Below are 12,051 nucleotides of genomic sequence, written 5' to 3'. Positions count from 1 at the left end.
TCTTAGCTCCCTTCAAGATCCATGAAATGTTTCTTATGTCTTGTTTGAAGAAGGTAGTGTGGCCAAACCACCTAGTTTAGATTAGCCTTCCCAAACTTGATGAAGAAGGCTCCATTTGGTTACAACTAAATGCAATATTGGTCAACAAGAGCATCAACTATAAAAACACACTCTTTAAGGAGTCTTGATATGGTAGAAAGATACATAACCTAAAGATGTTACTTGAGAACCAATAGTGATTTTACACTAGGATTAAGAAGAGCATTGCTTTTGAAAGAGGCAGGGGGGATTGAGGGCATGTTATAGCCCTACCCTAACCTCCATACAATGGGGCACTTAGCAGTTAGTTAATTAATGTATGAGGCCATCTTCTTTGAATAAATCCAAGTAGTTGATGTATTGGTACTTAATGTAAAAAGGTTGTCTTTATTAAATAACGATTCCTAGGTGGTTGGTACTCATTAACGATGTGGTTGGTACTCATTAACAATGAGACCACTACTGATCATGGCTTTCCATGTAAGAAGCTTTTTATAAAGGTAAAAGGCTATGTAATGTTTTGTTGAGTATTTTTTCTATTGGAGTTTTATTCATTTAGAGGTCACTCTGAAAGAGCCCCATGAAGATTATTGTCTTGTAAATTGTCAATAAAAATATTTATATTTCACAATTTCTATATATATATATATATATATATATATATAATTATAATTCAACATGTTTATTAATTACGTACATGAACTTCCTCCAACAAGTCTGCTCTTTCTATCTAAGAAATTGAAAAGGCTCAAGGTAAACCAAAAAATATTATTACAAGTGACTGCGTTCCCCTCTTTCGTGATCACTGCCGCTCTTAACTAGTGGAATATGAAATCCTTCCCTAATAATTGCCACATGCTCAAAAGTGATTAGCACAAATCCCCAAATCCATTCTCGAATAAAATTGTGACATGGCTTAACCAATGATAAGATCAATATACACTTCAACTTTTTATGATATAATTTTTCATGTAGACTTTGGTGAGAAACCCTAATAAAAACCAAAATTTACATTAAAATTAATGATAAATATAAATGACCATTTAATGTAAAGTTGTAACCCAAAATGAATACAAATTGTGACCTAGCTTAAGCAATGATAAGATAAATATACACTTCAACCTTTTATGATATAGTTTTTCACTTAGACTTTCAAATAAAAACCCTTAATAAAAACTTAAAAAATCCATTAAAATTAATGATAAATATAGATAACCATTTAATGTAATGTTGTAATCCTAAATCCATTCTAGAATACAAATTATGACATAGCTTGACCAATGATAAAATCAATATATACTTCAACCTTTTATAACATATTTTTTCATTTAAACTTTAGTAAAAACCCCTAATTAAAAAAAAACCATTAAAATTAATGATAAATATAAATGAACATTTAATGTAACATTGTAATGTGGATATAGGCCTTACAAGAGTGCTCCCATAATTATGAAATCTTCATCCCAGTGTTTTAAAACGGAAATCTTTATCCGAGTCTTTTAAAAGCGAATACATTAACATGGCCTTTAACATAGCTATTGCTTGAGATACAGGCAAACTTTTCTTAAAAAAAAACCTTTAAAAGACTAGCTCATAATTCGGATGACTTTATCATGTGGTTTTCTATTTAAAAAAAAAAAAAACTTTAAAAGACTTTCTCAATTTGGATGACTTTATTATTTGTGTTGATTGTATTATGTGGTTTTATATAAAAAAAGGCAGCATACATTACTTAAATGAAGAAGCAATCTTCTTATAAACTATCTTTAACTTTGTGGATGGTAAAATTTTTTCCCTTTTTCTATTTAATAAAAAACCATTTTTTAAATTTAAAATAACTATCTTTAACTTTGTGGATGGTAAATTTTTTTTTTTCTTTTTTTATTTAATAAAAATCCATTTTTTAAATTTAAAATAATTATCTTTAACTTTGTGGATGGTAATTTTTTTTTTCATTTAATAAAAAACCATTTTTTAAATTTAAAATGCCCTGAAAATAGATGTACGACGAAGAAGATATCCCTAGGGTTACATCTCCAATGAACTGTTCTCCAAGCTGATCCCTAGCATTACATCACCAAAGAACGGTTTTCCAAAATGAAACGACAAAATTTCCCTTGTAATATGAAGGCTTGTGTGATTGAATATGAAGTCATATAATTGAATAATAGAGCGATGTCTAAGGTCAACCACGGTGGCTCATACGAAGCAGAGTGTGGGTTTCGTTCAGTAACTCATAGGAAGCATAGGGTGAGTTTCGTTCCATTCCACTTCTCTACAAGAAGAAGTTTGGCCTGAGCGTTTCCATGCCTTTTCATTTTTTCTGAGATCTGCTTACAGAGCTGAGGAAAGCAATGGATAGAGAACGAGAGGATCTGCAATTCCTTGGCATCGTGGGAATTGTTGGAAAGGCCTTCAAGATCCTTCGCTCCTGCCCTAAACTGCTAGGGTCTATCACCCTAACCCTTATTCTCCCCCTTTGTTTCGCAATTTTGGGGCACCACTTTGTCTCCAAGTATCTGCTCAATGAAACCCAGTGGGACGAAATGGCCGGCCAGAGGACTATGAGGGAATTGACGTGGGAATGGACGGAGCTCTTCGCTTTTCTAGCGGCCTATGAAGTCTTCGTTTTTGCCTTCTCGTTGCTGTCCACTGCGGCGGTGGTGTACACCATGGCTTCCATCTATACGGGAAAGGAAATTTCGTACGGGAGGGTTATGAGCATTGTTCCCAGGGTTTGGAAGCGCCTTATCGTAACTTTTCTCTGGTTTTTCTCCATAGGCTTTGCCTATTACGCGGCCTTAGTATTGGTCTTTGCCCTGCTCATAATCACCATGAATCTGGACTATTTGAATACGGCGGTCTTTATTGTTTGCCTCATTCTTATAACCGCCGTCTTCTGCGGTGGGTTTGTGTACATAACCATGGTGTGGCAACTCGCCTCCGTGATATCCGTGTTGGAGGACAAATACGGTCTAGGCGCCATGAGGAAGAGCAAGGACCTCATTAAGGGAAACCGGATTACGGCCTTGGTGCTAGACATTCTTTACCTCGTGTTCGCCGCAATTATTGGATGGTTTTTTGGGTACGCTGTCCTTCAAGGGCACCACCATGGCCTGGGAGGTGCAGAAAGAGGTGCGTATGGGACAGTCCTTGTTGAGTTGCTGTGTTTTGTTCACTTGATGGGGTTGTTGACACAGAGCGTGTTTTACTTTGTGTGCAAATCTTACCACCATGAGAGCATAGACAAATCTTCTTTGTCTGATTACCTGGAAGTTTACCTTGGCGACTATGAGCCTCTCAAGAGTAGCAACATCCAAATGGAAGCTCTACACGCCTCTGTATAGTCTTAGCATAGTCTTTGCAACATCCAAATGGAAGATCTACACGCCTCTGTATAGTCTTAGCATAGTCTTTGCAACATCCAAATGGAAGATCTACACGCCTCTGTATGTGTGTGTCGCTTATGGTAGGGTATAGATTAATGAATCACCACTTCCAATATTTTAATCATAATTATCAAATTTTAATTTTAATTGGATCAGATACATTAAAAATTTGATGATAAAATTCAATATTGAAAAAATTAGAAATTATACATCTTACAAATACTTAAATTTTTTTTTTTTTTTAATTTTAAATGAGTAATCATTATGTAATAATTCATTAAATCTTTTCTTAACAAGGATGTTTTTGTTTACTTATTTCCAATGTTAATTTCTTCTGCCTAAAATGTTATAGATTCCTTCTAAGTAGTCTACTTAGGCGGAGGAATCAGTGATCAAATTTGAAGGGCATGTCTTAATTTCATTTAGAAGGGCACATATTCAGGGCGCACTTCTATAATGAAAAGCATAAAAAAAAAGAGCAATTCAATTGATAACAGTAAATTATTTTCAAATTTCTTTTTATTTTTTTGAAATGAGAGCAACTCAAAAACTGCCAAATGTAATGGTATCAAAAGGTAATTGTGACATAATAATTAATAAGAACTTGCATCATATGCGCAATTAGAAAAAACAACTCAAAAGGAAATTGTTGTTTTTGAAATGGTAGTTTCTGAAATGGGATTTAAGTTTTAACATGAAAAGAAATTTACAAATTCAACATTCATAAAATTCTAATTTCAGAAAAAATGAAATTTAAAAAAGGGTTGACAATTTGACAGCACTTCTCAAAAAAATTTAAGCTATTATTCCACTTTTTTTTAATGACAAAAATCAACCTTTAATTTTCTTTTACTAGTAAAATTTTCTCCCTACTTCTCTGACGTGCCAGAGACCCTTTGAAGGGCTCTGACGTGTTCAATTTTGATGACTGGGAGGAATTGCCCGGTTTTCGTCGCTGCTCGGAAAATTTTCTGGCTCTGGTCACCGACAATCCCTCCGCCCTCTGCCACCCTCCCCTGCTCCGCCACCCTCAGTCCACCACTCCCCATTCACTTCCTGATTTTTCCTCCACATTCACTTCTTGATTTTTCCACGCAGATCGGATCGGTGATTGCCCCCATTCACTTCTTGATTTTTCCTCCACATTCACTTCTTGATTTTTCCACGCAGATCGGATCGGAGCTGGAAGAGGACATTCACTTCTTGATTTTTCCACGCAGATCGGATTGGAGCTGGCAATCCTGACATTTCCTGACAGATCGCTGCCGCGGAGGAATAATGTCATTGCCAATTCGAAATGGAGGAATTGCCTGATCGCGGGCGGCTCACTCACCTTCCTCCTCGACTCGGCGCCTCCCGCTCTGCAATTCCTCCGCTTTGCAGCTCGCCACCCATGTACACTGGACTAACACACCTTTCCATGAATGAGTGCACCAAAACAATGGTTGCAAGAGAAGAATTTGCATCATTTTAAAGAAGTAGCAAAAAAATGTCATTTGTTATTGAAGTATCAGGTTTTTTCGGCTGTTCAAATTCCTTCAGTCATATTAACCACCAGTTTGGAGCCATTAAAACCCTGGCAATCACCGCAGCGAGTCCAAATACCGGAATTGCAGTAGACTACTGAACCTTTGTTAATGGCAATAGAGCCAATGTCTGCGGTCCCTAATGATGAAAAAGCACTCGTGCTTTACAAGCCCGTAAATCCACCAGTGTTTCCAGGGGGTCCAGCCGCTGGATCACCAGATCTTCCTATCAAATGTAACACAAACTCCTTATGGAATCAGAAGGCTTGGCAGATACAGGCCTATTTGCCTGATCTATTCTGCGTTGGTAGACCATCGGACTCTGGAGCAATCTCTGTAAGTAGAAGGACATTAGATATTAAACCTGTAGATAATCACCTTGCAGTTGTTCCGTGGGTGCCTTCTCAGTTTCAGAGGTCTACAGGTCAGTTGACGTTCAATCAGAAGCACTGTGATGATTCTACTGAGAATGAAGAGCCAATGGCAATGGAGGCGCTTAGGAGACATTTTATCGCCCCAATTCAAACTTTGTAAGGAAAGGACTAAGAAGGCAAAGATGATGGAACTAGAGCATAGGCTCCCTTTCAGGAAAGAAAAAAAAAAATTCCTGAAAATCTCCCAACGCAGGCTGACTTTGTTCTCTAATGATGATATGCAATAAATCAAATTTTGCATTTATGTTATTCCTTATCCATCGCAGTTTGACTGCAAGGGAATGTTGGTTATCAAGCAGATACAACATACCTATTTGGTTATTTTGTTTGGAATTTGGTAAAACAAAGTTCATGGCTTCTATCTAGGTGCTATTTCAAAAAAAAATTAGTGAAAATTTTGGGCCAATTTGGGTACCTAGGATCAATAAACATGGTAAAACCATATATTAAATCATAATCCTTGGGTTGATTTGGATACCCAATATTCTTAAAGATGGTGAAACCATTTACTAAACCATAATCCAAAAAATTATGTGATCATTCTCAAATCAGGCTGCTTTTATATACAATATGTGCACCACATACAGGAGAGATCCTTCTCAACCTTGCAAACTGAAGTTAAAAGCAAAACTGAAATTTTATATGAATCGTAATCATCACCATGGAATTTCTGCCGTAAACGAATGGCCCAATGCATGTTACATACAAATGTACCTCTGTAAATAGAATTAAATTTGGAGCTTCTGTGGTAAAAAATTCTGCTGTAAATGAATGGCCCAATGCATGTCACATACACATGTACCTCTGTAAATAGAATTAACTTTGCAGCTTCTATGATAAAAATTTCATGTCCCCGGACTTTGGAGACATCTTCATTGCACAGAAACAAATTAAATGATAATGGTAAGAATGAAAATAGCGACTATAAATGAGAGGGAACTGTGCAGAAAAAATGAGCTTAAATGGGTTGCATCACTAGTGGAATTAGGATTAGCTGGTAGAGCATCAGAGGATATGGATTAATTTGGAGGTGAACCTCTGGAACTACTTGTATAGGATGTGTCTGGGCTGCCAACTGAGGAAGGGCCAAGGGGAGATTGAAGTGGTGTAATATTTGATGCTGATGGTGCTGGTGCTGATGCTGAACTATTTCTATACTCCAAATCATAACCTGAAACCATAAAGGATGTAAGACAATTAGTCAAAGCATGTTCTTGAAACTCACCATCACAGAAGGCATGGAGAAGATATTCAATTAATATATCAATATGCTTTACTTTGCAAAAATCACATTTAACAATCACCACTTTATATAGATGAAATGCTCATTATAGGGCCCAACTACATCTATGAGTTTTAAAATAAATGATACTGAATTAGGCTTCTTTGGTTTTTGAATGCCATATGCAAACTCTAAAAATATTTATCCTTACCGATTGTCCATACACCAAAACCACATAACCCTAGACTAACAGAGCATATGCTTATATCTTCCCTTTATTAATATCATATTGATATTAATATATCAATATGCTTTACTCCCCATTATGTTTAATCCCATCATTAAACATCATCATAAACTCAGAAGAATTAGCATTCGCCATTTTAGTACTGGAAAAAATGGAACTTGGTACTTTTGCACTTGCCAATGAAGTGCAACGCACAGTTCCTCTAAAGTTATCTGTAATTTTCACCCTTCTATACCCAATCTGTTTATTTCTCAAATTTTGAAAATTGGCATTAGACACTTTCCAGGATTCACCAATAGTTGAATGAGGAATTGCTATCTCCGAGGGAACCAAACCAACTGTCTGCATCCTTTAACGCAAATCTGCTAGGGATTAACCCTCCAGCCTATTTACTAGTAGTCTCTTGTTATCAATTGTGCAGCTCTGAACCTCCTATATCTCGATCCGGGTCTCCAGATCCCGCGGTTTTGCAGCTAGAACATACCAGTTTTGATCAATCTATGACCCAGGGTTTGGGTAATGGGGTTTGCCTCGTTTTAGATTTTAAATAACTCAGAATGTAGTTATATTGAGTGCCAAATATAAATCAAATTTGAAAGGGTGAATTGAGAATTAATTTGAAATGGAGAATATAAAGATAGGCTCCCAAGGTGAAAAGGACAATGATGTGTCCCAGACTATAGTTCCCTACATTCTCATGCAATGGGGATGAAAGGTATTGATAACTGTTTGGGGAAGGTGGGAAAGAATAGCATTCTTACAAAAATGTGGGTGGCATGCTCTAATCACAATATATTACTCTCTGTTTCTCTCACACACAGAGTCAGTGTCTCCCTGTCAAAAACTCATCGATAGAGATGGAACTTATTTTATTTGGCTGATGATTTTTTTTCCTTTTTAGAAGTAGGAGGTAGTACCTGAGACATTAGAAGATTCAGAACCAGAATCCTCATTGGAGGGTAAATGATTTTGGTGAGAATGCTTTAGCAGAATTAAAGCTTCCACATCCAATGAAATTTATGTTGGAACCTAAAACTACAGAGAGGAATCATGCGAAGAAGAAAATCAGAGAGTTTCTTCACCAAATCCTTAATGATTGAAACTGTGCATTCTACATGCAGGGGACCTTAAACATCCTTATTGATCAAGTCTTCGTCTAAATTAGTTTTTCAACTTTGATTCTAAGAGAAGAGGTCCTATAGACCAAGGGGGTCTCAACAGACCTTAAAGAACCAACCAATCAAACAAATAAACCAATAAACAAACATATTATCAAATTCATATCAAATCCTTGGACAAATACCTCTGCAATCTAGAAATCAACAGTAATAAGAGAGATAAGACAGAAGGAAGCATAAACTATTCCAACAACACTTCTCTAAAAGAGAAATTGAAGGCTTCCAAGATGCTTACACAGGTGTAGGTTGAGACCGTGGTGTGAAAACATCCCAGTTGAAGAAGCCTTATACTCTGCACTAGGCCTCTCAGACCCCACATTGTCAAGTAGAGGGTTGCAGGAACTCACTTGTGCAAATCAGGATATCAAAACATCCATGAAACTTGCTCAAAACACTTGAAAACAAGGTCTGAAAATCAGATCATAATAACAAAATTTAGGACAGTAATGATGCAAGTCCTTTTTATTACAATATGAAGATAGTGTACAATATGGTAGCATTGCAAAAGATGGTGCACCAAGTCTTCCTGCTTTATCTCAAGCAAGAACTTCTCCAAAGCTTCCCAAGCACTGCCCAGAGCAATCACACTCTCTGCAAACTCTAACGAGCAACAATGCTTACCAAGGCATCCCACCAAGCTATACTGACCTTTCCATAACCTCAACAATGAGCTAGCATCACATGAACTGTCCAACCCTTAGCTTAGATCCGCACTTGCATCTCACAAGCTTTACTCTTCACTTGCGGCACACAAGCCCAGGATCTCCTGTGCATGCCTCTCACAAGCACTTCCCTATTACATGAGTAAATAATTGTTCTTCCGAGATCCTCCAATAGCCAGCATCACACCATCACATCTCTAAGATGCAATACAAGTGATAACAAAGACAATCTCCTCCCTTTATATATACTGAGGTGAGAGAGGCTAACAATAAAACATGGACAAATTCCACAAGCAACACTATTGCTTAGTCAACAACAATGCCTCTAGTGGAGAGCTGCTTTAAGCATGAATGCCACAGGGCACAATAGGGTTTCTACCATAGATGAAGATCTTCATATAACCTTGATACAGTTAACGAAACAATTATTTTGAAATCATCTTGATTATTTTGTGGAACAGTACAGGTGTGTGCCAAGATTGGTCAATTTTCCCTAATTATTTCCCAATTATTGTTGATTTAATCTTTTCAGGACTTTTTGTCCATTAATTTGTCCATTATCTCAGAGTTGATGGATTACCCGCACTAATGTTCAAAGAAATTCAAAAGATCAAGTTTTGTTTTGGCTTTGGGTAGCTGATGAAATAATGATGATCTAGACACTAAATTCACTGGTGAATGAGACTTCTTTGTGTGTGAACTAAAGATTAGTATAATAATTTGAATCATATAATCATATAACAATTTGATTAAATACTGTTAAATAATGGTATTTAATAGCTATAATTAGGTACAATATTTGAATCATATAATCATATAACAATTAGGTCCAACCATTCTTCTCCAGTTCACCCATCCAGTTGAAGAAGCCTTATATTCTGCACTAGGCCTCTCAGACCCCACATTGTCAAGTAGAGGGTTGCAGGAGCTCACTTGTGTAAACAAACAAACCAACACTACAAACACAAGTGAAGCTCACTCCAAAATTGTACTGAAATGACTTGTGATTACATAATTATATACATGAAACAATCTCCTTGGATGAAGTTTTGACTAAGCTAACCTGTGATATGAAGGACTTATTTTCATGTTCTCTCTGTAACTAGAGAGGCAAGGGATGTGTCCTTATTTCCTCATGATAATGCAATTTTTACTATGGAAAGCATTGAAGAAGAGGAAATTCATATTGTGGTATGTGGAGAAGATGAAGCATGTAGCATTATTCATGCTATCCCTAAAGAACATCTGTATGGAGGATATTCTAGGGAGAATCTTGAAGTAATTCAAGAAGATTTTTCAGATTTGGAAGGACAGGTTTTCGTTTCAAATTCAAGCAATTTGCTTTCTTGCTTCTAGCAGTTGGTAACTTTTCTTCCCCCCCTTGAATTTTCCTGAGAAGGTCTTGGTTTCTTGGAATTCAATCATTGCAGGATATGCGAACACTAGGGATTGGGAGAAGGAACTTGGTTATTTTGTTTGGATGTTGAGGGCAGGGATGAGGCCGGACCGGATCATTTTCACTAGTGCTCTTGGTGTTTGTGTTGGTATTGTAGATTTCATTTTCTTTTCTTTGTTCTAACACATCTCTTTTTCCACGGGTAGTGGAATGTGAGTGTAATGATTGCCTGCTATAAATTTCACATATATTATCACAGTATCGAGAATCTTTGAGGATAGACTACTAGTAGAGTTGTGATGTAAACATACATTGTAGAAAACCCTTTCATTCAAGTCTAGTCCTGCTTAGCAAATGGTCACCCTAAAAAAACATGGCCAACATTCATTAGATTGCATCTGTTCATGTTGTCAAAGGAATCTTTCCTTTAAGGAACGCCTTGTTCAAAGTGAATGAGGCAAGAAGCAACATCTTAAAGGAAATGCTTGCATCCAAAAAAAATTTGCATCCTTTTGTGCTATTTATTTTTGTCATTATTGAGTGATTGATATTTTAGACCTCAGAAAAAGCATAAAAGAGGTTTTATATTTATATATATGTTGAGTAACTTGCTAAGATTGAAATTTTGGTTTTGATGTCCTTGCATATTGTTTGACTAGATCAGTTCAAAATGGGCAAGCGAAGCAAATGGCAATATATCATGGATTTTGAGGTGCAAGACCTCAAAGGCAAAATGACGTTCTCTAGTAAAGACTTGGTTTGGAAAGAAATAAATAGGAAAAACAATAGTATTGATTGAGTTGTTGTAATCCCATTACGACGAGTTGCTGACTTTATCAAAGGAGAGGAAGAAAATCCTATTGCTCCATGTAAATTCATACGAAAAACAAAAAAAAAAACCAAAAGAAAGAGCTACCGCTGCATTGCAATATGATATGTGAGTATTTAAAATATATATTGTTTAGATCTTTTGAAACCAAGGTTATCTTTCTTTTTATGTACTAACAATTTAAATTTTTGGTGTAGTTATCATTGTTCATTTGGCCCAGAAGACAAAAGAGGAAATCTTTCAGCTAAACGAAGGACCTCATTTGTGCAGAAGATGGGTTGCCAATGCCACTTTATTATGAAAGTTATGCATGAAATTCTTGATAGAGAAATATTAACTTTCAATATGTATGAACATGAAGATGGGGAAGGTTGGGCTTGTCATGGTCAATGTGACACTTCAGGTGAGACCAGGGCCTTGCACAGGCCAAAGCTTTCAAGGGACATTGTTGCATATGTAGAGAGTTGTTTCTTTTTGGGAGTGCCTATTGATGTAGTGCATAGAACCCACATTAAGAGACATGTTGACATTGATGGGAAATTATCAACTTCACAAAAAGGATGAAATGAGTGTAGACCCTTGGTATCAAAAGCATCGGGAAGATTTTTTCTTTTACCAAAAGCCCAATGGTGTGGAGGTCCCTTTTATAATAGGGATTCAAACAAAGTGGATGTTGGAGACAATGGTCAAGCTATCGCACAATAGCTTAATAGCCATGGATTCAACATTTAACACCAATAAGTACAAGGTAAGTCAGATGCCAATGATTTATTGAATATATTTATTTAAGTTGTATACATTCAGAATGATTAATAACTTGTATTTGAATTTATGTAATGTTGAAAATGACAGTATCAGTTGTATACACTCGTGGCATTTGATGAACAACAAAGCGGGGTGCCTGTTGCATGGGTCGTGGCATCACGAAACACATCAAATGATATTGCAATATGGCTGAAGCAGCTCATGCACAAGTGTTTCAAAACCCGTCCTGATTGGAAAATAAATGCTTTCATGGTTGATGATGCATTGACTGAAATTAGTGCCTTGAGGTAACTTTAACATTGTCATGATATAACCAAACTTGCATTTTTTCTAAAAATACCACACTAAAATTCATTGAATATGG

The 12,051-nt window shown here is 36.4% G+C and overlaps 2 protein-coding genes across 2 annotated transcripts; both read left to right on the top strand.

Annotated features, from left to right (window-relative positions):
* The first annotated feature begins 2,331 nt into the window (after positions 1 to 2,331).
* LOC149219280 (uncharacterized) lies at positions 2,332 to 3,515 on the top strand. Its single transcript, XM_089382556.1, has one exon. The coding sequence runs from the start codon at positions 2,394 to 2,396 to the stop codon at positions 3,384 to 3,386; it is 993 nt and encodes a 330-aa protein (XP_089238682.1). The 5' UTR covers positions 2,332 to 2,393; the 3' UTR covers positions 3,387 to 3,515.
* A 1,514-nt stretch (positions 3,516 to 5,029) lies between these two features.
* Positions 5,030 to 5,488, top strand: LOC149219279 (uncharacterized). Its single transcript, XM_089386771.1, has one exon. It carries the CDS (start codon positions 5,066 to 5,068, stop codon positions 5,486 to 5,488), a length of 423 nt encoding a protein of 140 aa, XP_089242897.1. The 5' UTR covers positions 5,030 to 5,065.
* The last annotated feature ends 6,563 nt before the right edge of the window (positions 5,489 to 12,051 follow it).

The sequence above is a fragment of the Pinus tabuliformis genome, chromosome Q (assembly GCF_031772625.1).
Source record: "Pinus tabuliformis cultivar Carrire ecotype Pingquan chromosome Q, CPIR1, whole genome shotgun sequence".
Lineage (NCBI taxonomy): Eukaryota > Viridiplantae > Streptophyta > Pinopsida > Pinales > Pinaceae > Pinus > Pinus tabuliformis.
This window is presented reverse-complemented; position numbering and strand designations above follow the sequence as displayed.

Coding starts and splice junctions, on each gene's coding strand:
- LOC149219279 (XM_089386771.1), top strand. CDS start 5,066: ATGGCAATAGAGCCAATGTCTGCGGTCCCTAATGATGAAAAAGCACTC.
- LOC149219280 (XM_089382556.1), top strand. CDS start 2,394: ATGGATAGAGAACGAGAGGATCTGCAATTCCTTGGCATCGTGGGAATT.